The 23,374-nt window shown below is 43.3% G+C and overlaps 1 protein-coding gene across 1 annotated transcript in view; it reads left to right on the forward strand.

Moving 5' to 3' along the window:
* The window catches only part of UBE3B (ubiquitin protein ligase E3B), an 88,679-nt gene that overhangs the window by 35,802 nt on the left and 29,503 nt on the right, over positions 1-23,374 (forward strand). The window contains exons 6-11 of the mRNA XM_073672623.1: positions 5,342-5,446; positions 5,538-5,634; positions 9,592-9,677; positions 17,624-17,706; positions 18,999-19,104; positions 19,468-19,588. Coding sequence (XP_073528724.1) covers positions 5,342-5,446; positions 5,538-5,634; positions 9,592-9,677; positions 17,624-17,706; positions 18,999-19,104; positions 19,468-19,588 — 598 coding nt within the window. The remainder of the gene's footprint in view (positions 1-5,341; positions 5,447-5,537; positions 5,635-9,591; positions 9,678-17,623; positions 17,707-18,998; positions 19,105-19,467; positions 19,589-23,374) is intronic.

Here is a 23,374-nt window from a genome sequence, read left to right on the forward strand (position 1 = left end):
CCTGGCCTCCATGTGTTCAGCCTGCCCCCCCATATATCCATCCTGGCCTCCATGTGTTCAGCCTTTCCCCCCCCCATAGATCCATCCTGGCCTCCATATGTCCAGCCTGCCCCCTCCCATATATCCATCCTGGCCTCCATGAGTCCAGCCTGCCCCCCCATATATCCATCCTGGCCTCCATGTGTCCAGCCTGCCCCCCTATATATCCATCCTGCCCTCCATGTGTCCAGCCTGCCCCTCCATATATCCATCCTGTTCTCCATATGTCCACCCTGCCCCCCATATATCCATCCTGGCCTCCAAGTGTCCAGCCTGCCCCCCATATATCCATCCTGGCCTCCATGTGTCCAGCCTGCCCCCCCCATATACCCATCCCCCTTTGCCTGGGTCCAGCCAGGGCCCCCCCTTGTGTTTCCAGCCAGGGTTCCCCCTTGTGTGTCCAGCCAGGGTTCCCCCTTGTGTGTCCAGCCAGGGTTCCCCCCTTGTGTGTCCATCCAGGGTTCCCCCCTTGTGTGTCCATCCAGGGTTCCCCCCTTGTGTGTCCATCCAGGGTTCCCCCCTTGTGTGTCCATCCAGGGTTCCCCCCTTGTGTGTCCATCCAGGGTTCCCCCCTTGTGTGTCCATCCAGGGTTCCCCCCTTGTGTGTCCATCCAGGGTTCCCCCCTTGTGTGTCCAGCCAGGGTTCCCCCCTTGTGTGTCCAGCCAGGGTTCCCCCCTTGTGTGTCCAGCCAGGGTTCCCCCCTTGTGTGTCCAGCCAGGGTTCCCCCCTTGTGTGTCCAGCCAGGGTTCCCCCCTTGTGTGTCCAGCCAGGGTTCCCCCCTTGTGTGTCCAGCCAGGGTTCCCCCCTTGTGTGTCCAGCCAGGGTTCCCCCCTTGTGTGTCCAGCCAGGGTTCCCCCCTTGTGTGTCCAGCCAGGGTTCCCCCCTTGTGTGTCCAGCCAGGGTTCCCCCATTGTGTGTCCAGCCAGGGTTCCCCCATTGTGTGTCCAGCCAGGGTTCCCCCATTGTGTGTCCAGCCAGGGTTCCCCCATTGTGTGTCCAGCCAGCCTGCCCCCCTTGTGTGTCCAGCCAGGGTTCCCCCCCTTGTGTGTCCAGCCAGGGTTCCCCCCCTGTGTGTCCAGCCAGGGTTCCCCCCCTGTGTGTCCAGCCAGGATCCCCCTTGTGTGTCTGTCCAGCCAGGCTACCCCCTTGTGTGTCTGTCCAGCTGGGCCCCCCCTTGTGTGTCTGTCCAGCTGGGCCCCCCCTTGTGTGTCTGTCCAGCTGGGCCCCCCCTTGTGTGTCTGTCCAGCTGGGCCCCCCCTTGTGTGTCTGTCCAGCTGGGCCCCCCCTTGTGTGTCTGTCCAGCTGGGCCCCCCCTTGTGTGTCTGTCCAGCTGCCCCCCCCTTGTGTGTCTGTCCAGCTGGCCCCCCCCCTTGTGTGTCTGTCCAGCTGGGCCCCCCCTTGTGTGTGTGTCCAGCTGGGCCCCCCCTTGTGTGTCCAGCCAGTGCGTCCAGACCATTACACGCACGCACACACACACACACACACACAACTCTTACCTTCCTGCGCTCCCCGCTCCTCCTACTCCTGAATTGCGCGCCTCCTTCACAGCAGGCGCATGATGATGACGTCATACGCCGGCCGGCGAAGGGAGACACGCAGCTTCAGCTGCTTCACTGGGACGTGCGCCGCGGTGGTTCAGGTAATGAACGATGCGTGCGCGCGTCCCTGCATACACTGTGCCTGCGCTTTTAAAGGGCCCGTGCCCCTTAAAACCGCAGGATATTTTTTTGTTCTCTTCTCCCCCTCTCCTCTGCAGCAGGGGGCGGGGCCCACCGGGAAAATTCCCGGTATCCTGCCAGCCCAGACCGACCCTGGTTATGCAGATTTTCCAACTCCAAGCTGTATAAACCTGAATGCTTATGATGAAGCAGATCAGTTGATGTGTATTTGTGTGATGAGGGAGGTGTGACACCTCAGGTTATCAACACCTTTTATCAAGGTGTGCAGAAATATCAGGCTGCTTGTTTTCCTCAGGATAAATAGGCCAAAAAAAAGAAAGAGATTTAACTGACTCTAAAAAGTAAAAAACTGTTAAAAGTCTTACAGAGGGACACAGCACTCTTGAAATTGCTAAGATATTTGGGTGAGATCACAGAACCATCAAAAGTTTTGCTGCTAATAGTGAAGTGTCAAAAAAAAAAAAACATTCAGATTAGCTGCCAAGGATTTGAGAAGAATCATGAAGCTACCTGGAACCCATTATCCTCCAGTGCTGCCATATTCCAGAACTGCAACCTCCATGGAGTGCCCAGAAGTACAAGGTGTTCAGTGCTCAGAGACATGGCCGAGGTAAGGGAGGAAGAAAAACGATCACTACTATACAAGACACAGAAATGTCAAGACTGGGCCGAGAAATATCTGAAGACTGATTGATTGTCTATAGATTAAGAAACAGACAGACTCCATGGATGGAAGGCTTATGACTGTTACTGAAAAGGAGGGTGGTTATATTGGTCACTGATATTTATGTTACACACGTGGTCAAAATTGTTGGTACCCCTCATTTAATGAAAGAAAAACCCACAATGGTCAAAGAAATAACTTGAATCTGACAAAAGTAATAATAAATTAAAAATCTATGAAAATGAACTAATGAAAGTCAGACATTGCTTTTCAACCCTGCTTCCACAGAGTTAAAAAAAAAAATTAAACTCATGAAATAGGCCTGGACAGAAATGATGGTTCTCTTAACTTAATATTTTGTTGAGCAACCTTTTGAGACAATCACTGCAATCAAACGATTCCTGTAACTGTCAATGAGACTTCTGCACCTCTCGACAAGTATTTTGGCCCACTCATCATGAGCAAACTGCTCCAGTTGTCTCGTGTTTGAAGGTTGCCTTTTCCAGGCGGCATATTTCAGCTCTTTCCAAAGATGCTCAATAGGATTTAGCTCAGGGCTCATAGAAGGCCACTTTAGAATAGTCCAATGTTTTCCTCTTAGCCATTCTTGGGTGTTTTTAGCTGTGTGTTTTGGGTCATTATCCTGTTGCAAGACCCATGACCTGCGACTGAGACCAAACTTTCTGACACTGGGCAGCACATTTCTCTCTAGAATCCCTTGATAGTCTTGAGATTTCATTGTACCCTGCACAGATTCAAGACACCTGTGCCAGATGCAACAAAGCAACCTCAGAACATAACAGAGCCTCCTCCATGTTTCACAGTAGGGACAGTGTTCTTTTCTTGATATGCTTCATTTTTCTGTCTGTGAACATAGAGCTGATGTGCCTTGCCAAAAACTTCTATTTCTGTCTCATCTGTCCATAGGACATTCTCCCAGAAGCTTTGTGGCTTGTCAATATGTAGTTTGGCAAATTCCAGTCTTGCTTTTTTATGATTTTTTTTTCAACAATGGTGTTCTTCTTGGTTGTCTCCCATGAAGTCCACTTTGGATCAAGCAACGACGGATGGTGCGATCAGACACTGATGTTCCTTGAGCTTGAAGTTCACCTTTAATTTCTTGAGAAGTTATCCTGGGCTCTTTTGTTACCATTCGTATTATCCGTCATCAATTTTCCTCCTGCGGCCACGTCCAGGGAGGTTGGCTACAGTCCCATGGATCTTACATTTCTGAATAATATGTGCAACTGTAGTCACAGAAACATCAAGCTGCTTGGAGATGGTCTTATAACCTTTACCTTTAACATGCTTGTCTATAATTTTCTTTCTTATCTCCTGAGACAACTCTTTCCTTTGCTTCCTCTGGTCCATGTTGAGTGTGGTACACACCATGTCACCAAACCGCACAGTGAGTATCTGTAGTCCTATATACAGGCCCACTGACTGATTACAAGATTGTAGACGCCTGTGATGCTAATTAGTGGACACAACTTGATAACATGTCCCTTTTGTCACATTATTTTCAGGGGTACCATCATTTCTGTCCAGGCCTATTTCATGAGTTTAATTTTTTTTTTAATTCTGTGGAAGCAGGGTTGAAAAGCAATGTCTGACTTTCATCTGTTCATTTTCATAGATTTTTAATTTATTATTACTTTTGTCAGATTCAAGTTATTTCTGTGACCATTGTGGGTTTTTCTTTCATTAAACGACGGGTACCAACAATTTTGACCACGTGTATAAATGTCAGAAATGTATTTTTTTTGTACATTAAGTTGTTTGGTTATTATTCTCAGTTTAACACATGAAAATAAACAATTGTGATGGGAAAATTTTCATTTTTTCATTCAGTTGCATTATAATTCTACACACATAGATATTCTCCTAAAACAAAACCTCACTTTTACGTTCTTAAATTTTCAGGCTTCAGGTTTATCAACCATTTGGATTGATTGACAGCACTGTAGTCGTTAGATAATAAAATTAATCACCAAACATACACATTGCATAATAACTGTGTACACAGTGTAGAAGAAACCAATCATAGATAACATTTACTGTATTGAATTCTCTGGGATAGCCTGAAAAATAAGGGATGAATTTGATTTTTTTCATAAGTAATCTGAACTTTGTGTGTACTTTTAGAATGAGCGCACCGTTATTGTTGATCGAGCACTGAAATGCTTGAGTGTTCGCTAGTCGAATCGAGCACGTCGGATGAGTAGCGAGTATAGTGGAAGTGAATGGCAATTCAAGCATCTCTCTCCTAATTCACTTACTTGGATCCGAGCACTCGAGCATCACGCGATACTTTGCACTGCTCGCTACCCGATCGTACACCTCGATCGAGTGTCGAGCAGTGCCGAGCACGCTCTCCCATCACTACTCACTGATTTTGGCACAGTGAATAAGTGCTATTCATACCTGTTGAAGATTTACCATAGTGTATCCATAACCAAGTCCCCATGTGTTAAATTAATTTTTTGTCCTGGCTTGTGACAGCAGGTTTGCCGCAGATTCCACCGTATGCTTTGCATAGGGTGAAAATTCTCTGAAAAAAGTCACATATTGCTTATTTCAAAATGCAAATTAAAGGTCGATTTTATTGTCGAAAGTTTTCTCAATGTGAAGGTGAGATTTTTTTAATTTCATCCACTGAGCAGTTACTGTATTAAGCTGCCGACAATCCACAGGAAATACGGTACCCATATATTTCTTTCATTTAGACTCCTGAAGAGCAGCTAACCACTAGTGTAGCCTCGAAAAGGCAAAGACGCACCAGTGTTTCATACAAAGAGAGCGCTTTTACCCTCACACCTTCTATATGATTGTGATCTTAAGCAGCTCAAGTTTACTTAAAAAGTACTGTTTCTGTCAGTGTCACACTTTTGCACTATATAAAATGCGTAATATTAAGGCTGTATTTATGCATATTATATTAGATTATATCCCTTCCAGGTCTGGTTCATTTCTCTTGCCTTATCTAAAGATCTCACTCTCTTGTGGATAAAACAAATTAAAGACATTTTATGGCTGTGCTGCGAGTTTCTTAAGATATTAAAAGTGAGTATATAAGAAATAATAGTTGTGTATCAAATACTATTTGCTGTCATGCTCAGATATGAGATGGATATTTGTCTCATTCTCTGTTCAGCCTGATATTCTTCAGGATTCCAAGCTCATCACTCTCTACCTCACCATGCTGGTCAACTTCACAGATACCTCCACCTGGAAGATCTGCAGAGGGAAAGGTATGACTTTGAAAAAGGAACTGTACTTATAACAAAACTTTGCATATATCAATAGTACATGCAATTGTAAGAAACTTTGTTATGTATATTATTAGAGAAATCAGCTTCCTTTTCCACTTATCAGCCCCTTCTTGCCCTCCCCCCACTTCCTGATCTTGTCATCCATTTTAAAAATCGGCTCAAGTCCATCTTCCTCAGAGGAGACAGGTGTTTTGTGACACAGCCCATTATCCTCTACGTAGAGGGAAGGGGGTGCAGGAGTGAGCAGCAGGTAAGAGGGAGGCAGAAAAACATCATGCAGAGCTCTGTAACAAGTATTTCATCTTACATCAGAGCTTGATTCAGATTAAAACAGCTCAGCTCTGCTGTATAATTTCCTCCATGTTGCTGCAGCTTGTTTCTGAGTTAAAAATTGACTGAAGATCAGGCATTCCCCTCTGTGTGCTGTGCTGTCTATGGTAGGGATCATTGCTGCTCATCTACAAAATCTACCTCCGAGTGGGTTGCAAATTACAGATAGAGCATGCAGAGGAGAAAACTGGTGAGAATGTAGGATACAAGTCACATAATGACCGTATATATTGTAATTCCTCTCAGAACACTTTATTCTGAATAATGATATAAAGTACTTTGCACTCTTAGATTTTATAAAGAAAAGATTTTATTTATAAGGCAATCCATATACTATGACTTTTCGACCCTTTCTTAAACTCTGATTGCTTGTGAGAGTAAATATGAGTTGCAGTGCTATGTTTTACGCTGATCGCGTGCTATAATGCACTCCTACAGCACGCGATCATCGTAAAACATAGCGCCGCAACTCATATTTACTCTCACAAGCAATCCGAGTTTAAGGAAGACCCGCATTAGAGGGTCGAAATGTCACAGTATATGGATTGACCTATAAATAAAACCTTTCCTTTGTAAAAAGAGTGCCAAGTACTTTATATCATTATTTTTACGGAGTGGAACTCTTACCTGAGCATCTCACCCTAAGAGTGGTGTATATCCTTTCTGTTACCTTATTCTGAATAGTTACTTGAAAGCTCAGTTATCCTTTAATACTAGAAATCTCAGGATTTTAAACAAATTATATTACATTATGGAGTCACAAAATGTCTTCAAAATAACTAAATCTTTTATGTTTGTGTTGGCAGCTCAAATACAGTGGACTCTCAAGGTACAATGGCCTGAGGTTATAATATTCTCAGCCGACAATGGTCTTTTCTGGGCCATTGTATTTTGAAACCACAACTTTTGTCAGATCCTACAACTCTGAGCAGATTGCCTTGAATATCTGGTCACTGTGCTGTTCTTCTATAATACCCATTTTATTTAATACAGTAGAGGAGATCAGTGGTAATACTTTACTGACGACATGCAATCTTTTTTAGGACTATGGCTGATACAGTTTTGTATTGTACTTTATGAGCACGGTTGATAGTATAAAATGCAGATCTAGTAACTGGGGCCTGTTAACTATAGGTTGTATTATCTTTATTTTAGTTCCCACTAAGTGTTGCCAATGTGTTGATATCAGTGTTATAAATATGTTTATTAGAATGATGTTAGTATTGAGTATATTAGATTGCATTTGTGATAAGCGTTCTGTATGGATATCCCAGACCAACATGTCATCAAAGGGACATTTCTACTGTAAAACTGTTAATGTCAAAACTGCTTACACTATGGTCAGATATTTCTATATACATTTACCCATCATTGATACAAATACCTGCCATGTGTTTTGTTCCCCATATGGCTCCTTGTTGGATTTGTGTCCCTAGAATCACTGCAGATTCTTGGATGTTTTCATGTCTTAGACCAGGGGTTGGCCACAGGAGAGACCGTGACTGTTGTGGAGAGCCGAGCCAACAGTCTGAACGTAATACTGTTCATTATTATTGTTTTATATTCATTTTTATCACTTAATATTGAGCAGAATTAAGTCTAAGTAGCTCCTACTCCTAATATATGTTACGATAGGGCTAATGTGACATGTATTCTTATCAATAACAGGTAATTAAAACCATATAACTTACTGCTTTTTATAAAGTTTATAAGAAAACAGTAGATCTTGCTGCACCTGTTATTCAGCCCTTGTACCTTGATCAACAGCTCCCATCACAATATGATGTCCCTACGTAGCCCCTCACACAGTATGATGCCCCCCCACACAATATGATGTTCCCACACAGCCCCCACTTAGAATGATGTCTAATGGCACCACAGTATGTTGACCTCACACATCCCCAACGTAGTATGTTATCCCCACGCAGCCCCCCCATGCAGTATGTTTTCCCAAAGCCCCCAACGCAGTGTAATGTCCCCACATAGCTGTTAGCGCAGTATTATGTCCCCACACAGCCCTCTACACAGTATAATGTCCCTGCAAAGCCCACCACACAGTATGATGTCCCCATACAGCCTCCCCACATAGTATGATGCCCCCACACAGCCTCCCACGCAGTATGATATTCCCACAAACCCCTTCATGCAGTATGATGTATTTTCAAAGTGCCCCACGCAGTGTAATGTCCCCATAGTTTCTGTACTGACAAAAATATAAAAATTTAAACTACTCACATAACCTCGTTCCCCACTCCTCTGGTCTGCGCTATGTAATGAGGCTCAACACATCCGACGTGAAATAGTGATTCACAGGATCAATGGTGGAAGAGGGAGCTGACGGCTCCCTGTTTCATCATTGTATTAACCGGTATCTGCATTCCGAGAAAATAAAGACACCAGTCAGGAGTTGGCCACGTGGTGCGGGATTCCACTGTTTGCATCTCTTTTGCTGTACCAGTTTGTAGGCTGGACAGGAATAGCCAAAGGGCCGCACTTTATTTTGGTCTCTCTTAGACCTACTATTATAGTAAATATTCAAGGGCTTTTTTCAACATCATAAATGGTTAAAATTCAATTGTTTTGAAAAATCCTTTCTGTTCTCAAGAACGGAGGGATTTTTTGTTTTATTTTTTACTGTTAGTTGTCTAGGTTACCGGTCACCTCTGCAGTCAATCAGTGGTGACCAATCTCTTAGTCAAGGAGTGCAGCGCTTACAAGCTTTTGCTACAAAGCTTACAAGTGCAGCTCTGGAGCTGGCTAGATTGCTGGATCCATTCAGCTTTAGTGCCCCTACTGCTTGCAGTCTTGGAGAGCACACAGTTGTGGCTAGCAATTCAACAATGCTACTGGTCCGATCAATCAATGCTGCTGATCATACATTCAGGAGCGCACTACCCCACAGCTAGCAGAAAACCTGGAGGCTGGGGAGCAGTGTGTTCCTGAAGATCAGTGATGAGAACAACTCTTTAAAGGTGGAAAATAATTGAATTTTTGTTGATAAACTTTGTTTCAATTTGCTCCGGTCATTACATTTCAGCACCCTTTCCTTATCCTACTTCATCCACTACGGTGTTCATTCTGACGTAGGTTATGTTGATTGTATGAAGATGAGGATACTCTGCCCATCTGCCTATATTCATTAGATGATGCAACCCCATTCTCTGTAGCTCAGTGAGCCCTTACGGAGATTGGGTGCTGGTTTGGCTGATGAACTGAGCCAGTCATACAGCCCCTCTTTTTCTCCTTTTCATGTCACTGACACTTTATGTGTCTGATTAAATGAAGAAGTGGGGTAAGTTAGTCAATGATAAAGGCGCTAAATAGGAGGACCTGAGCAGATTTGAACAATAAAACATATAAGAAAGATTCACTATTTATCTTTTTGCTGCTGACCATCCACTTGAGAGGAAATAAAAAGGTACAGGAAAGTATTTATGTAAGAATTGGATTCCTTGTAACATTGCTGCTTTGTACTGTGATTATCATTGTTGTACCCTCTGGTGTCATTGGTCTGTCTAGAGCAGCTGAAGTTTATCAGTAGCATTGATCATATTAATGATATTCCAATTTGTCATGCTAGATTTGCTTTCCCTTTGTGTCTTGTAGGAGAAAACCTGAGACCTGCAATGACCCATATCTGTGCAAATATCATGGGGCATCTCAATCAGAATGGCTTCTATTCTGTATTACAGGTATATCCTGCCTCCATTCCGGAGCTAACTGAAAGTCATCTTTGTTAAAATTAATCTCTTCTTTATAATAGCCATTGTGTAATAGTATTATATGAGCAATAGTGATACTGTATGAGTAATGGAAACTTCTTCATTATGAAATGTTAATGTTAGTTTAGGTTACATTATGAGGAATGTTATACCTACCTGTCCTGCCTTTATTGTTAGAAATTGTAATTCCCATTTTTAGTTTCATGCAGTTGTTATACTTTTATTGAAGCATATTAGCAGTCCAGATAGTTCTATAGTAAAAATCGCGCTATCGGTAGTGGAAAAGAGATCAGGAGAAGAGTACTATTATTTTATAAAAAATGTTTTATTTGTTTGGATGCTAGCGATAAAAACTTAATAAAATACAGGATTAAAAAGACGAGTGTAGAAAACAATATTTCGTTTGGGATAAAAAACAAATGGTATACAAGGTGTAATAAATAGTTAAATCCAGCGGTTAATTGGTGTGGAAAAAATGCCTGTGGTGGCTTTATACCTGGAAAGAAGAGGAGTTTGGTTAGGACTATTGATCTCTAGTATTGGATATGCTTAGCTGGCTGTGGAGCTGTTACTCACCAGGTATCAGGATTGGCAAAGTGCAGGTTTGCACTAGGACTGTGGTCCGTCAGGATTCTTTGGATGGGGCGTGGTCCTGAACGCTTTGTTATGCTCCTGGAGATTTAATGATATGGGGTTAGTGCTGTTAGCTCTGGGTAGGTAGATAGTGGGGTTAGCGACTTACCCTCGGAGGAGCTGGTCTATTTATGGAGATTGCTTGTTAGCACTCCCTCAGTTGGGGGGTGCAGCAGGAGGCTCTGGATTGTATCTGACTTTATTGCAGAGATGTGACAGGGGGGCTTTTTGGTTGCCGGTAGGCGTATTAACGCTTGAGAATACTCAATGTCCTGTATATAGATATGGAGAAAGAATTAGGAACTGAGACATACAGGAATAGTCCACAGTATGTGGTAAACCTAGATGTTTACCTGTGCATAATTATCAGTAATCCAGGGGTGCAACAGGAGGCTCTGGATTGTATCTATCTCTGAGCAGAGATGTAGCAGGAGGCTTCTGATTGCCGGGTGATAGGGGGCGTTGTAGCACTCAAGGATATTTGATGTCCTGTATATAGATGGGGAGGGAGAGTTAGGGGCTGAGGTATGCAAACAATAAGCCACAGTGTAAGTAAGTCCAGGTGTTTACCTTGTTTAGGGTCCAAGTGTGAAATGGTCAGTCACCTTCTTATCTATAGCTGAAGGCCTAAATCAAGGGAAGGTGTTCAAGAGGTTCTGCAGGAGGTTTCAGCCTAGTGGTAGGTGTAGCAGGAGGCTCTGGCTGAGTAGTTTCCTGGCTAAGTAGCAGTGGGTCTTGTCCCTGGACGCTGTGGTGCAGCAGGGGACCGGCTGCAAATGTGGCAGGAGGCCTGGTCTGGGTAAGTATATTCAAGTGGGTGAAAGGCTATGGTAGCAGGCTGTGTAGTAGATATCCGGGCAAGGTCTATGGTTATGCGGAGTCCGGTATTCATGCACGGTCCCTACTCGTTTGGAGTCAGGCAGGCCGCGTTCCTGGAATCCTGTCGGTAATAAAGAGGTGAGTGTATGTGGTTTTTGGTCCTAGTGGTGGCGTGTATCATAAGCGGTGGGGGCCGTGGCCCAGGGTACTTACGGTCCGTAGTCCTGCGGAGATGTCAAGAGGTAGTGGGGCCCGGAGCGAGAGCGGGGTCCCGGCCGGTGACCGCCGCTACTCGCGTGCTTCCGGGTAGGTGGAGCAAGAGAGGAGGGGCGGAGAAGGTGAGGGGGCGCATTCTTTGGAAGCGCGCGAGAGGCAGAGAGACGCGCTGACACGTGGTGTGCAGCGTGTATTCGGGACGGATGCCTGTGGGTGCCTTCTCTTCTGGGTCAGTCAATTCCAACGCGTTTCGACAGCTGACGGCTGTCTTCATCAGGGATAGTCTGGCCCAGTAGGTGGAGTCCTTTATATACCTGTCTATAATGACGTCATGGCAGCGGTCCGCTGTTTGTGGCGTTGTCATGGTAACTATCAGTCATTGAAAGCGAATAGCTCAATTTCACTGTTAAGACCCCATGGTCTCAAGGTGTTTAATTTAAAGATCCACTCGCTTTCTTTTCTTGACATATGTTTAATAAAATCACCCTGTCTCCAATGTTTGTGAACTATTTGTATGCCTATCACTTTAATTCCTTTGATGGATCCTTTATGTTTATCCGCAAAATGCTTGGACAGGGGGTGGCCCATGTATTTATTTTTAATATTCCTCAGATGTTCATTAATTCTAGTGCCCATTGCTCTTTTAGTCCGACCTATATACATTTTTTCACAAGGGCACATTAGTCCATAGATAACCCCCGTAGTGGTACATGTGACGAAGTCTGTGATGGGATATGACTCTTTGCGGTGATTGACAGCGTGTGATTTGGCTGGTTATCAGGGTTTTGCATATTTTGCATTTTTGGCATGGAAAGAACCCTGTTATTTTTTGTTGAAAAGGTGTGACTGGTTTTTTTGTGATGATATTATTTTTTACGGTGGGGGCTATGAGTGATCCTAGGTTCCGTGCTTTCCTGAATATGAACCTAGGCCTATTGGGCATTTGATCGCCAATGATTTTGTCGTCCTTTAGTATATGCCAGTGTTTTTCCACAATTTTTTTTTAAAATATGCGTATTGGCGGAGTAAGGGGTAATGATGGGCATGATTATATTGGGATTGGGATTGGTTCGTGTTGATTTTGTGGTGTTTGTATCAGTTAAGAGGTTTTGTCTTGGTATTGCAGCTATTTTTCCTTTAGTATTTTTAAGAAACTGAGCATTGTATCCTTTTTCCAAGAATTTATCCGTGAGTGAATCTGCCTCATTATTGAAGTCTTCCTGTTTGGAGCAGTTTCTATGGAGGCGCAGGTATTGGCTGCGGGGGACATTAAGTAACCAGTTGGGAAGATGGCAACTATCTAGCGGAATATAGCCATTAGCATCAGTTGGTTTGTGGTATGTGCGAGTCTGGATGGAATTGTTTTCGATATAAATATTGAGATCTAAGAAGTTAATTGCAGTGGAGCTGGTGGTAGATGTAAATTCTAAAAAGAATTCGTTCTTATTTAGTTCCTGTATAAATAGATCCAGGGAGGGTTTGTCGCCTGACCAAATGAATAATATGTCATCAATGAATCTCCGCCATAGGACCAGGTTCGCATGTAGTTTGCCTCCAGGGTGAATGGCTAGGGATTCCCACCTGCCAACATAGAGGTTGGCATAGCTGGGTGCAAATCTGGTGCCCCACTGCTGGGAGTAGTAGTCCCCCTCGTAGAGAAAGTAATTATGTGTTAAGATGAAGAACATGCAGTCTGTAATGAATTTACTTTGTTCTGAAGACATTTTTTGTTCGAGAAAGTGGAGGGAAGCTTCACATCCTTTGGTGTGTTGGATATTTGTGTATAGTGACGTTATATCCATTGTTCCTAGGATATAGTGGCTATCCCATGGGGTGTTGTTGAGTATGCGGATAGCATGTTTGCTATCTTTTAAGTGGGATGGGAGTGTTGGAACCAACTCCTGTAGATGGTGATCTACTAGTCTGGAGAGATTTGATGTCAGGCATTGAATACCGGAGATGATGGGTCTTCCTGGTGGGTTATTTATGTTTTTATGGATTTTTGGTAAGTGGTAAAAGGCGACTAGTCTGGGGTGTTGGATATTAACATAATCAAATTCATTTTTATTGATGTAGCCATCTTGGAGTCCTTTTAAGGTTAGGTTCCGTAGTTCCTTTTGGTAGTTGTTGGTTGGATTAGAGGGGAGGATCTGATAGGTTCTAGAGTCGCCCAAGAGTCTAAGTGATTCCTTGTGATAGTATTCTTGGTCAAGAATAACTATGCCACCTCCTTTGTCAGCTGGTCGGATTATTATTTCATTGTTTATTTGTAATTGTTTCATGGCGCGGACTTCTAGTTTGGTGAGGTTATTCTTGTATTTTGCGCATTGTTTGTTATTGATTCTGCGGATAACAAACAATGCGCAAAATACAAGAATAACCTGACCTAACAATGAAATAATAATCCGACCAGCTGACAAAGGAGGTGGCATAGTTATTCTTGACCAAGAATACTATCACAAGGAATCACTTAGGTTCTAGAGTCGTCCAAGAGTCTATCAGATCCTCCCCTCTAATCCAACCAACAACTACCAAAAGGAACTACGGAACCTAACCTTAAAAGGACTCCAAGATGGCTACATCAATAAAAATGAATTTGATTATGTTAATATCCAACACCCCAGACTAGCCGCCTTTTACCACTTACCAAAAATCCATAAAAACATAAATAACCCACCAGGAAGACCCATCATCTCCGGTATTCAATGCCTGACATCAAATCTCTCCAGACTAGTAGATCACCATCTACAGGAGTTGGTTCCAACACTCCCATCCCACTTAAAAGATAGCAAACATGCTATCCGCATACTCAACAACACCCCATGGGATAGCCACTATATCCTAGGAACAATGGATATAACGTCACTATACACAAATATCCAACACACCAAAGGATGTGAAGCTTCCCTCCACTTTCTCGAACAAAAAATGTCTTCAGAACAAAGTAAATTCATTACAGACTGCATGTTCTTCATCTTAACACATAATTACTTTCTCTACGAGGGGGACTACTACTCCCAGCAGTGGGGCACCGCCATGGGCACTAGATTCGCACCCAGCTATGCCGACCTCTATGTTGGCAGGTGGGAATCCCTAGCCATTCACCCTGGAGGCAAACTACATGCGAACCTGGTCCTATGGCGGAGATTCATTGATGACATATTATTCATTTGGTCAGGCGACAAACCCTCCCTGGATCTATTTATACAGGAGCTAAATAAGAACGAATTCTTTTTAGAATTTACATCTACCACCAGCTCCACTGCAATTAACTTCTTAGATCTCAATATTTATATCGAAAACAATTCCATCCAGACTCGCACATACCACAAACCCACTGATGCTAATGGCTATATTCCGCTAGATAGTTGCCATCTTCCCAACTGGTTACTTAATGTCCCCCTGCACCTCCATAGAAACTGCTCCAAACAGGAAGACTTCAATAATGAGGCAGATTCACTCACGGATAAATTCTTGGAAAAAGGATACAATGCTCAGTTTCTTAAAAATACTAAAGAAAAAATAGCTGCAATACCAAGACAAAACCTCTTAACTGATACAAACACCACAAAATCAACACGAACCCATCCCAATCCCAATATAATCATGCCCATCATTACCCCTTACTCCGCCAATACGCATATTTTAAAAAAAATTGTGGAAAAACACTGGCATATACTAAAGGATGACAAAATCATTGGCGATCAAATGCCCAATAGGCCTAGGTTCATATTCAGGAAAGCACGGAACCTAGGATCACTCATAGCCCCCACCGTAAAAAATAATATCATCACAAAAAAACCAGTCACACCTTTTCAACAAAAAATAACCGGGTTCTTTCCATGCCAAAAATGCAAAATATGCAAAACCCTGAAACCAGCCAAATCACACGCTGTCAATCACCGCAAAGAGTCATATCCCATCACAGACTTCGTCACATGTACCACTACGGGGGTTATCTATGGACTAATGTGCCCTTGTGAAAAAATGTATATAGGTCGGACTAAAAGAGCAATGGGCACTAGAATTAATGAACATCTGAGGAATATTAAAAATAAATACATGGGCCACCCCCTGTCCAAGCATTTTGCGGATAAACATAAAGGATCCATCAAAGGAATTAAAGTGATAGGCATACAAATAGTTCACAAACATTGGAGACAGGGTGATTTTATTAAACATATGTCAAGAAAAGAAAGCGAGTGGATCTTTAAATTAAACACCTTGAGACCATGGGGTCTTAACAGTGAAATTGAGCTATTCGCTTTCAATGACTGATAGTTACCATGACAACGCCACAAACAGCGGACCGCTGCCATGACGTCATTATAGACAGGTATATAAAGGACTCCACCTACTGGGCCAGACTATCCCTGATGAAGACAGCCGTCAGCTGTCGAAACGCGTTGGAATTGACTGACCCAGAAGAGAAGGCACCCACAGGCATCCGTCCCGAATACACGCTGCACACCACGTGTCAGCGCGTCTCTCTGCCTCTCGCGCGCTTCCAAAGAACGCGCCCCCTCACCTTCTCCGCCCCTCCTCTCTTGCTCCACCTACCCGGAAGCACGCGAGTAGCGGCGGTCACCGGCCGGGACCCCGCTCTCGCTCCGGGCCCCACTACCTCTTGACATCTCCGCAGGACTACGGACCGTAAGTACCCTGGGCCACGGCCCCCACCGCTTATGATACACGCCACCACAAGGACCAAAACCACATACACTCACCTCTTTATTACCAACAGGATTCCAGGAACGCGGCCTGCCTGACTCCACACGAGTAGGGACCGTGCCTGAAAACCGGACTCCGCATAACCATAGACCTTGCCCGGATATCTACTACACAGCCTGCTACCATAGCCTTTCACCCACTTGAATATACTTACCCAGACCAGGCCTCCTGCCACATTTGCAGCCGGTCCCCTGCTGCACCACAGCATCCAGGGACAAGACCCACTGCTACTTAGCCAGGAAACTACTCAGCCAGAGCCTCCTGCTACACCTACCACTAGGCTGAAACCTCCTGCAGAACCTCTTGAACACCTTCCCTTGATTTAGGCCTTCAGCTATAGATAAGAAGGTGACTGACCATTTCACACTTGGACCCTAAACAAGGTAAACACCTGGACTTACTTACACTGTGGCTTATTGTTTGCATACCTCAGCCCCTAACTCTCCCTCCCCATCTATATACAGGACATCAAATATCCTTGAGTGCTACAACGCCCCCTATCACCCGGCAATCAGAAGCCTCCTGCTACATCTCTGCTCAGAGATAGATACAATCCAGAGCCTCCTGTTGCACCCCTGGATTACTGATAATTATGCACAGGTAAACATCTAGGTTTACCACATACTGTGGACTATTCCTGTATGTCTCAGTTCCTAATTCTTTCTCCATATCTATATACAGGACATTGAGTATTCTCAAGCGTTAATACGCCTACCGGCAACCAAAAAGCCCCCCTGTCACATCTCTGCAATAAAGTCAGATACAATCCAGAGCCTCCTGCTGCACCCCCCAATTGAGGGAGTGCTAACAAGCAATCTCCATAAATAGACCAGCTCCTCCGAGGGTAAGTCGCTAACCCCACTATCTACCTACCCAGAGCTAACAGCACTAACCCCATATCATTAAATCTCCAGGAGCATAACAAAGCGTCTAGGACCACGCCTCACCCAAAGAATCCTGACGGACCACAGTCCTAGTGCAAACCTGCACTTTGCCAATCCTGATACCTGGTGAGTAACAGCTCCACAGCCAGCTAAGCATATCCAATACTAGAGATCAATAGTCCTAACCAAACTCCTCTTCTTTCCAGGTATAAAGCCACCACAGGCATTTTTTCCACACCAATTAACCGCTGGATTTAACTATTTATTACACCTTGTATACCATTTGTTTTTTATCCCAAACGAAATATTGTTTTCTACACTCGTCTTTTTAATCCTGTATTTTATTAAGTTTTTATCGCTAGCATCCAAACAAATAAAACATTTTTTATAAAATAATAGTACTCTTCTCCTGATCTCTTTTCCACTACCGATAGCGCGATTTTTACTATAGAACAGTTAATTTATTGTAGTATATCTACTACGGACATTAGTGGTTCCCTGTCCACAATTATCGCTGCCATTGGTAGCAGTTAGCCTGATAAGCGCCTTCTACACGTACCATACCCTACAGTCCAGATAGTTGATAATAATTATATGATTCTTATTAGAAAACTTGAGAATTTATTTTTGCAGATTCTTCTCACCAATGGTCTGGCTCGATCACGCCCGTCACTGTCTAAAGCCACATTAACAGCACTGTTTTCTCTGGCATTGCGGTATGATTCATTGGAATAAATTTGCAGCAGTAGTAGTAGTATTAGATGTTTATGTCTTAGCTTATTCTATGATGAATATAATGTGAAAGAGTAGTCTGTTTAACTTAGTAAACTGTATTTTTGATAATTAAAGGGATTCTCTGAGAAGTTGTCCCAAATTGCTGCCATCACATATTTCAAGCTGCAACCCGTTCTAGGTATTTATTACGATGGGTTGCCTGAAGAAACACTTCTGGTGACAAATGTGTCTGGTAAGGCAGAGGAGCAGCATCGTGAAGAAGTAGCAGGGCCGAGAAACTGTCTGATGAAAATAGACTTACAACTGAGCATGGAGGTATAAACCAACACAGAAAAATAGACCCCTAATAATAACTTTTATTGATATATTAAAATCATATAAGAATCACCCAAGAAAAACACATTCTAAAATGAACTTATAAAGGTGTGATTAAGATAGCATCCAGGGTTAGTCAGATGGTAGTCTATGAAAATTAAGGTAGGGTATATGGGATAATATCAATGCACTAGTATTTCCTATCAATTGCCTTACCTTGCTGCTGAGGTTGACACCCTAATATTAGTGATATGGCGCCCCCAATCAACATCTGTATCCCTGAATGCCCTAATGATCACTCTAACTATAATGCAAATGCAGCACAAACAGTGAAAGAAGACAATTAAAAATGAGTAAAATGCATGAGTGTGTATATCAAAATATGTCAGCTGAACGCATTTTTATTTGAAATAGGTATGACAATGGATTTATACAGCTCCTCAAGCCGTGTAGTGAGCGATAGGATTGAGCACAGTATAGCAGTATCCAAGATTCAATACATAAACAGACACACACTGCTCCAAACATCCTCTCTCTGTTAATGAGACCCTGCCTTCCATTTATAAGTTGGTTTTCTTCTGGAGGTAACATGACGCAATAGAAGCCCATTCTGCTCAATCAGCTGAGGAGAGGTTTTTTTTCTCCTGCTTCAGCTCTTATCTGTGTCTAGTTGTAAACTTGTCAGGCTGAGTGAAAAGATCAGTTATGCTTGTTCTTGAAGCTGCTCATCAGCAGTGTTTTTTCAGGCAACCTATTCTAATGCCTAGGACATGTTGCAGGCTGAAATATGTGATGGCAGCCATTTTAGAGAACTCCTTTAAGGCCATGCTTACATTTAGTTTTTTATACTTTACATTAGGCATATCTATGCCCCCCCCCCCTTTCAACAAGATAGACAAAAAAATTGAACTTTTGAAAGTCTTAATGGGGTTATTAATCAACTTTTGTTTTTTTCCAGTCCGGTGCTGGCCGCACAATTTTCTGACAATCTTCTCCGCTCCTTTCTTATCCACATAATGTCTGTTCCTGCTATAATATCACATTTATCTGTCCTTACTCCAGATGTAAGTTACTTAAACAAATGTCAACATAACATAAGAAAATTAATTTATTCACCCCCTAGAGCGTTCTTGTGTTTTTTTGGGTTACAGTAAGTAATAGAATCTGAGTTTGATTTTAAAATCTAAGCATGTATTAGACATGGTGCGATTCTTAGTCCTTAGTCATGTACATTCAATAGAACAGGGGGATTAATGGCTGATAGACTCTTTATAGATGGTTACATTAAATTGATTCTTTTGAAATTTGGCAAAAGCTTTAAACTCAGATCTAATGTCTATGGTCAGTTCTGCAGTAGTCCTTTCATTAGGGAGCTGCTGTTCAGGTGCATGGTATATTTTTCCCTTATGTGTCTCTCTTTGTTTCAGAGATTATCTGTGATCGAATCAAATGGACTTTTTCATAAATTCGTTTTGTTCCTGAGTTGGGAAGAACAGTGCAGAGATGTGTGTGCTTGTCTAGAAGGGAGTCACACCCTGTGCTTACTAGGTACGTTGTAGCTTGCAATGGAGATGATGAGCTGATGATACTTCTGCTGTAAATTAAAAAAAAAAATCATAGTGATTGGATGTTTTTCAGCGAACAAAAATGACCAGGATATTTTCTTTTTTTAGCTAAATTCTATGACAAGTATTTTCCTTACTTTTTTTTATTCTTTACTGTTTATTTGGTTAATGAATAATAGGATTTGAGGTTTCCTTCATTGCACAGTCTGCCATATGTATGTACAACGGGAGCAGGAGTATCAGGATATATATGGCTATGGCAGGTTTGAGGATGTTGTCCATCTGGAATCTCATTAGAGATCTGGTGGAGCACATTGCAGTGATAGAAAACTTTGAGAGGAGCATACTGTTTACTGAGCAATCAGTGGAGGGTGAAGAAGTGAGTCGGAAGGAGCAGGCAAGTAGCTGGGATTATATAGTAAAAGAGAGTGGAAAGAGGTCTAAGGAAATGAAGGCTGCTCCTGTTTCTGTGCTTCCAAGCAAAATTGCCAAAATGGGTGATGATGCAAGAGGGTCAGTCTCAGGGACAGCATTATCCACTAAGGTTGCCATCTCTTTAAGTTGGGAGAACAGGCCAGCTAGTAGATAGTAATTTGTCGCCAAGACCGCCCAACCAAATAGTTTGCTTTCTCATGCGTGCCATGTTTTGGTATGTGGTGGAACGGGTTGATAAATTAGTCTGTAGCTAGAGACGATCCCACTGTCGTGGTCCACGTGGGAACCACTGACAAAATAGTTGGTAGGTAGACGATCCTTTAAAATAATTTTAAAGACTTAGGCGTCAAGCTGAAAGGAAGGACCTCCGAGGTAGTATTCTCTGGAATACTACCTCTGCCATGCATGGCTCAAGCCTAGGTGCAGAACAGAAGGATTTCCTGAGAGCATTGAGATGATTTTTTTTATTGGGGTCCTACCTGTGTTTTGCAGATGAATTGCTCCTGAATGGAAGGGGGTCCGTTGTGCTGGCTGAGAGAATTCTAGCAGGAGTGTCAGAGTATTTAAATTAGGGAAGATGGCAGAGGAGAAGGAAGAAAGTAAAAAAGTAGGTAGGTTATATTACATATATATATATACATATATATATATATATATATATATATATATATATATATATATATACACACACACACTGCTCAAAAAAATAAAGGGAACACTTAAACAACAGAATATAACTCCAAGTAAATCAAACTTCTGTGAAATCAAACTGTCCACTTAGGAAGCAACACTGATTGACAATCAATTTCACATGCTGTTGTGCAAATGGAATAGACAATAGATGGAAATTATTGGCAGTTATCAAGACACCCTCAATAAAGGAGTGGTTCTGCAGGTGGGGACCACAGACCACATCTCAGTACCAATGCTTTCTGGCTGATGTTTTGGTCATTTTTGAATGTTGGTTGTGCTTTCACACTCGTGGTAGCGTGAGATGGATTCTACAACCCTCAGAAGTTGCTCAGGTAGTGCAGCTCATCCAGGATGGCACATCAGTGCGAGCTGTGGCAAGAAGGTTTGCTGTGTCTGTCAGCGTAGTGTCCAGAGGCTGGAGGCGCTACCAGGAGACAGGCCAGTACACCAGGAGACGTGGAGGGGGCTGTAGGAGGGCAACAACCCAGCAGCAGGACCGCTACCTCCGCCTTTGTGCAAGGAGGAACAGGACGAGCACTGCCAGAGCCCTGCAAAATGACCTCCAGCAGGCCACAAATGTGCATATGTCTGCACAAACGGTTAGAAACCGACTCCATGAGGGTGGTATGAGGGCCCGACGTCCACAGATGGGGGTTGTCCTCACAGCCCAACACTGTGCAGGACGCTTGGCATTTGCCACAGAACACCAGGATTGACAAAGTCGCCACTGGCGCCCTGTGCTCTTCACAGATGAAAGCAGGTTCACACTGAGCACATGTGACAGACCTTTTGCTTTGATGACTGCTTTGCACACTCTTGGCATTCTCTTGATGAGCTTCAAGAGGCAGTCACCGGAAATGGTTTTCACTTCACAGGTGTGCCCTGTCAGGTTTAATAAGTGGGATTTCTTGCCTTATCAATGGGGTTGGGACCATCAGTTGTGTTGTGCAGAAGTCTGGTGGATACACAGCTGATAGTCCTACTGAATAGACTGTTAGCTGCTTTTTTCTTGCCATAATACAAATTCTAAGTCAAGAAAAACGAGTGGCCATCATTACTTTAAGAAATGAAGGTCAGTCAGTAAGAAAAATTGGGCAAACTTTGAAAGTGTCCCCAAGTGCAGTTGCAAAAACCATCAAGCGCTACAAAGAAACTGGCTCACATGAGGACCGCCCCAGGAAAGGAAGACCAAGAGTCACCTCTGCTTCTGAGGATAAGTTTATCCGAGTCACCAGCCTCAGAAATTGCATATTAACAGCAGCTCAGATTAGAGACCAGGTCAATGCCACACAGAGTTCTAGCAGCAGACACATCTCTTCAACAACTGTTAAGAGGAGACTTTGTGCAGCAGGCCTTCATGGTAAAATAGCTGCTAGGAAACCACTGCTAAGGACAGGCAACAAGCAAAAGAGACTTGTTTGGGCTAAAAACACAAGGAATGGACATTAGACCAGTGGAAATCTGTGGTTTGGCTTGATATATATACAGTACAGACCAAAAGTTTGGACACACCTTCTCATTTAAAGATTTTTCTGTATTTTCATGACTATGAAAATTGTACATTCACACTGAAGGCATCAAAACTATGAATTAACACATGTGGAATTATATACTTAACAAAAAAGTGTGAAACAACTAAAAATATGTCTTATATTCTAGGTTCTTCAAAGTAGCCACCTTTTCCTTTGATGACTGCTTTGCACACTCTTGGCATTCTCTTGATGAGCTTCAAGAGGTAGTCACCGGAAATGGTCTTCCAACAATCTTGAAGGAGTTCCCAGAGATGCTTAGCACTTGTTGGCCCTTTTGCCTTCACTCTGTGGTCCAGCTCACCCCAAACCATCTCGATTGGGTTCAGGTCTGGTGACTGTGGAGGCCAAGTCATCTGGCGTACCACCCCATCACTCTCCTTGTTGGTCAAATAGCCCTTACACAGCCTGGAGGTGTATTTGGGGTCATTGTCCTGTTGAAAAATAAATGATGGTCCAACTAAATGCAAACCGGATGGAATAGCATGCTGCTGCAAGATGCTGTGGTAGCCATGCTGGTTCAGTATGCCTTCAATTTTGAATAAATCCCCAACAGTGTCACCAGCAAAGCACCCCCACACCATCACACCTCCTCCTCCATGCTTCACGGTGGGAACCAGGCATGTAGAGTCCATCCGTTCACCTTTTCTGCGTCGCACAAAGACACAGTGGTTGGAGCCAAAGATCTCAAATTTGGACTCATCAGACCAAAGCACAGATTTCCACTGGTCTAATGTCCATTCCTTGTGTTCTTTAGCCCAAACAAGTCTCTTCTGCTTGTTGCCTGTCCTTAGCAGTGACTTCCTAGCAGCTATTTTACCATGAAGGCCTGTTGCACAAAGTCTCCTCTTAACAGTTGTTGAAGAGATGTGTCTGCTGCTAGAACTCTGTGTGGCATTGACCTGGTCTCTATTCTGAGCTGCTGTTAACCTGCGATTTCTGAGTCTGGTGACTCGGATAAACTTATCCTCAGAAGCAGAGGTGACTCTTGGTCTTCCTTTCCTGAGGCGGTCCTCATGTGAGCCAGTTTCTTTGTAGGGCTTGATGGTTGTAGCAACTGCACTTGGGGACACTTTCAAAGTTTTCCAAATTTTTCGCACTGACTGACCTTA

This window comes from Phyllobates terribilis, unplaced genomic scaffold (assembly GCF_046119375.1).
Source record: "Phyllobates terribilis strain yellow unplaced genomic scaffold, ASM4611937v1 Scaffold_1__5_contigs__length_1240528914, whole genome shotgun sequence".
NCBI classification, from domain to species: Eukaryota; Metazoa; Chordata; class Amphibia; order Anura; family Dendrobatidae; genus Phyllobates; species Phyllobates terribilis.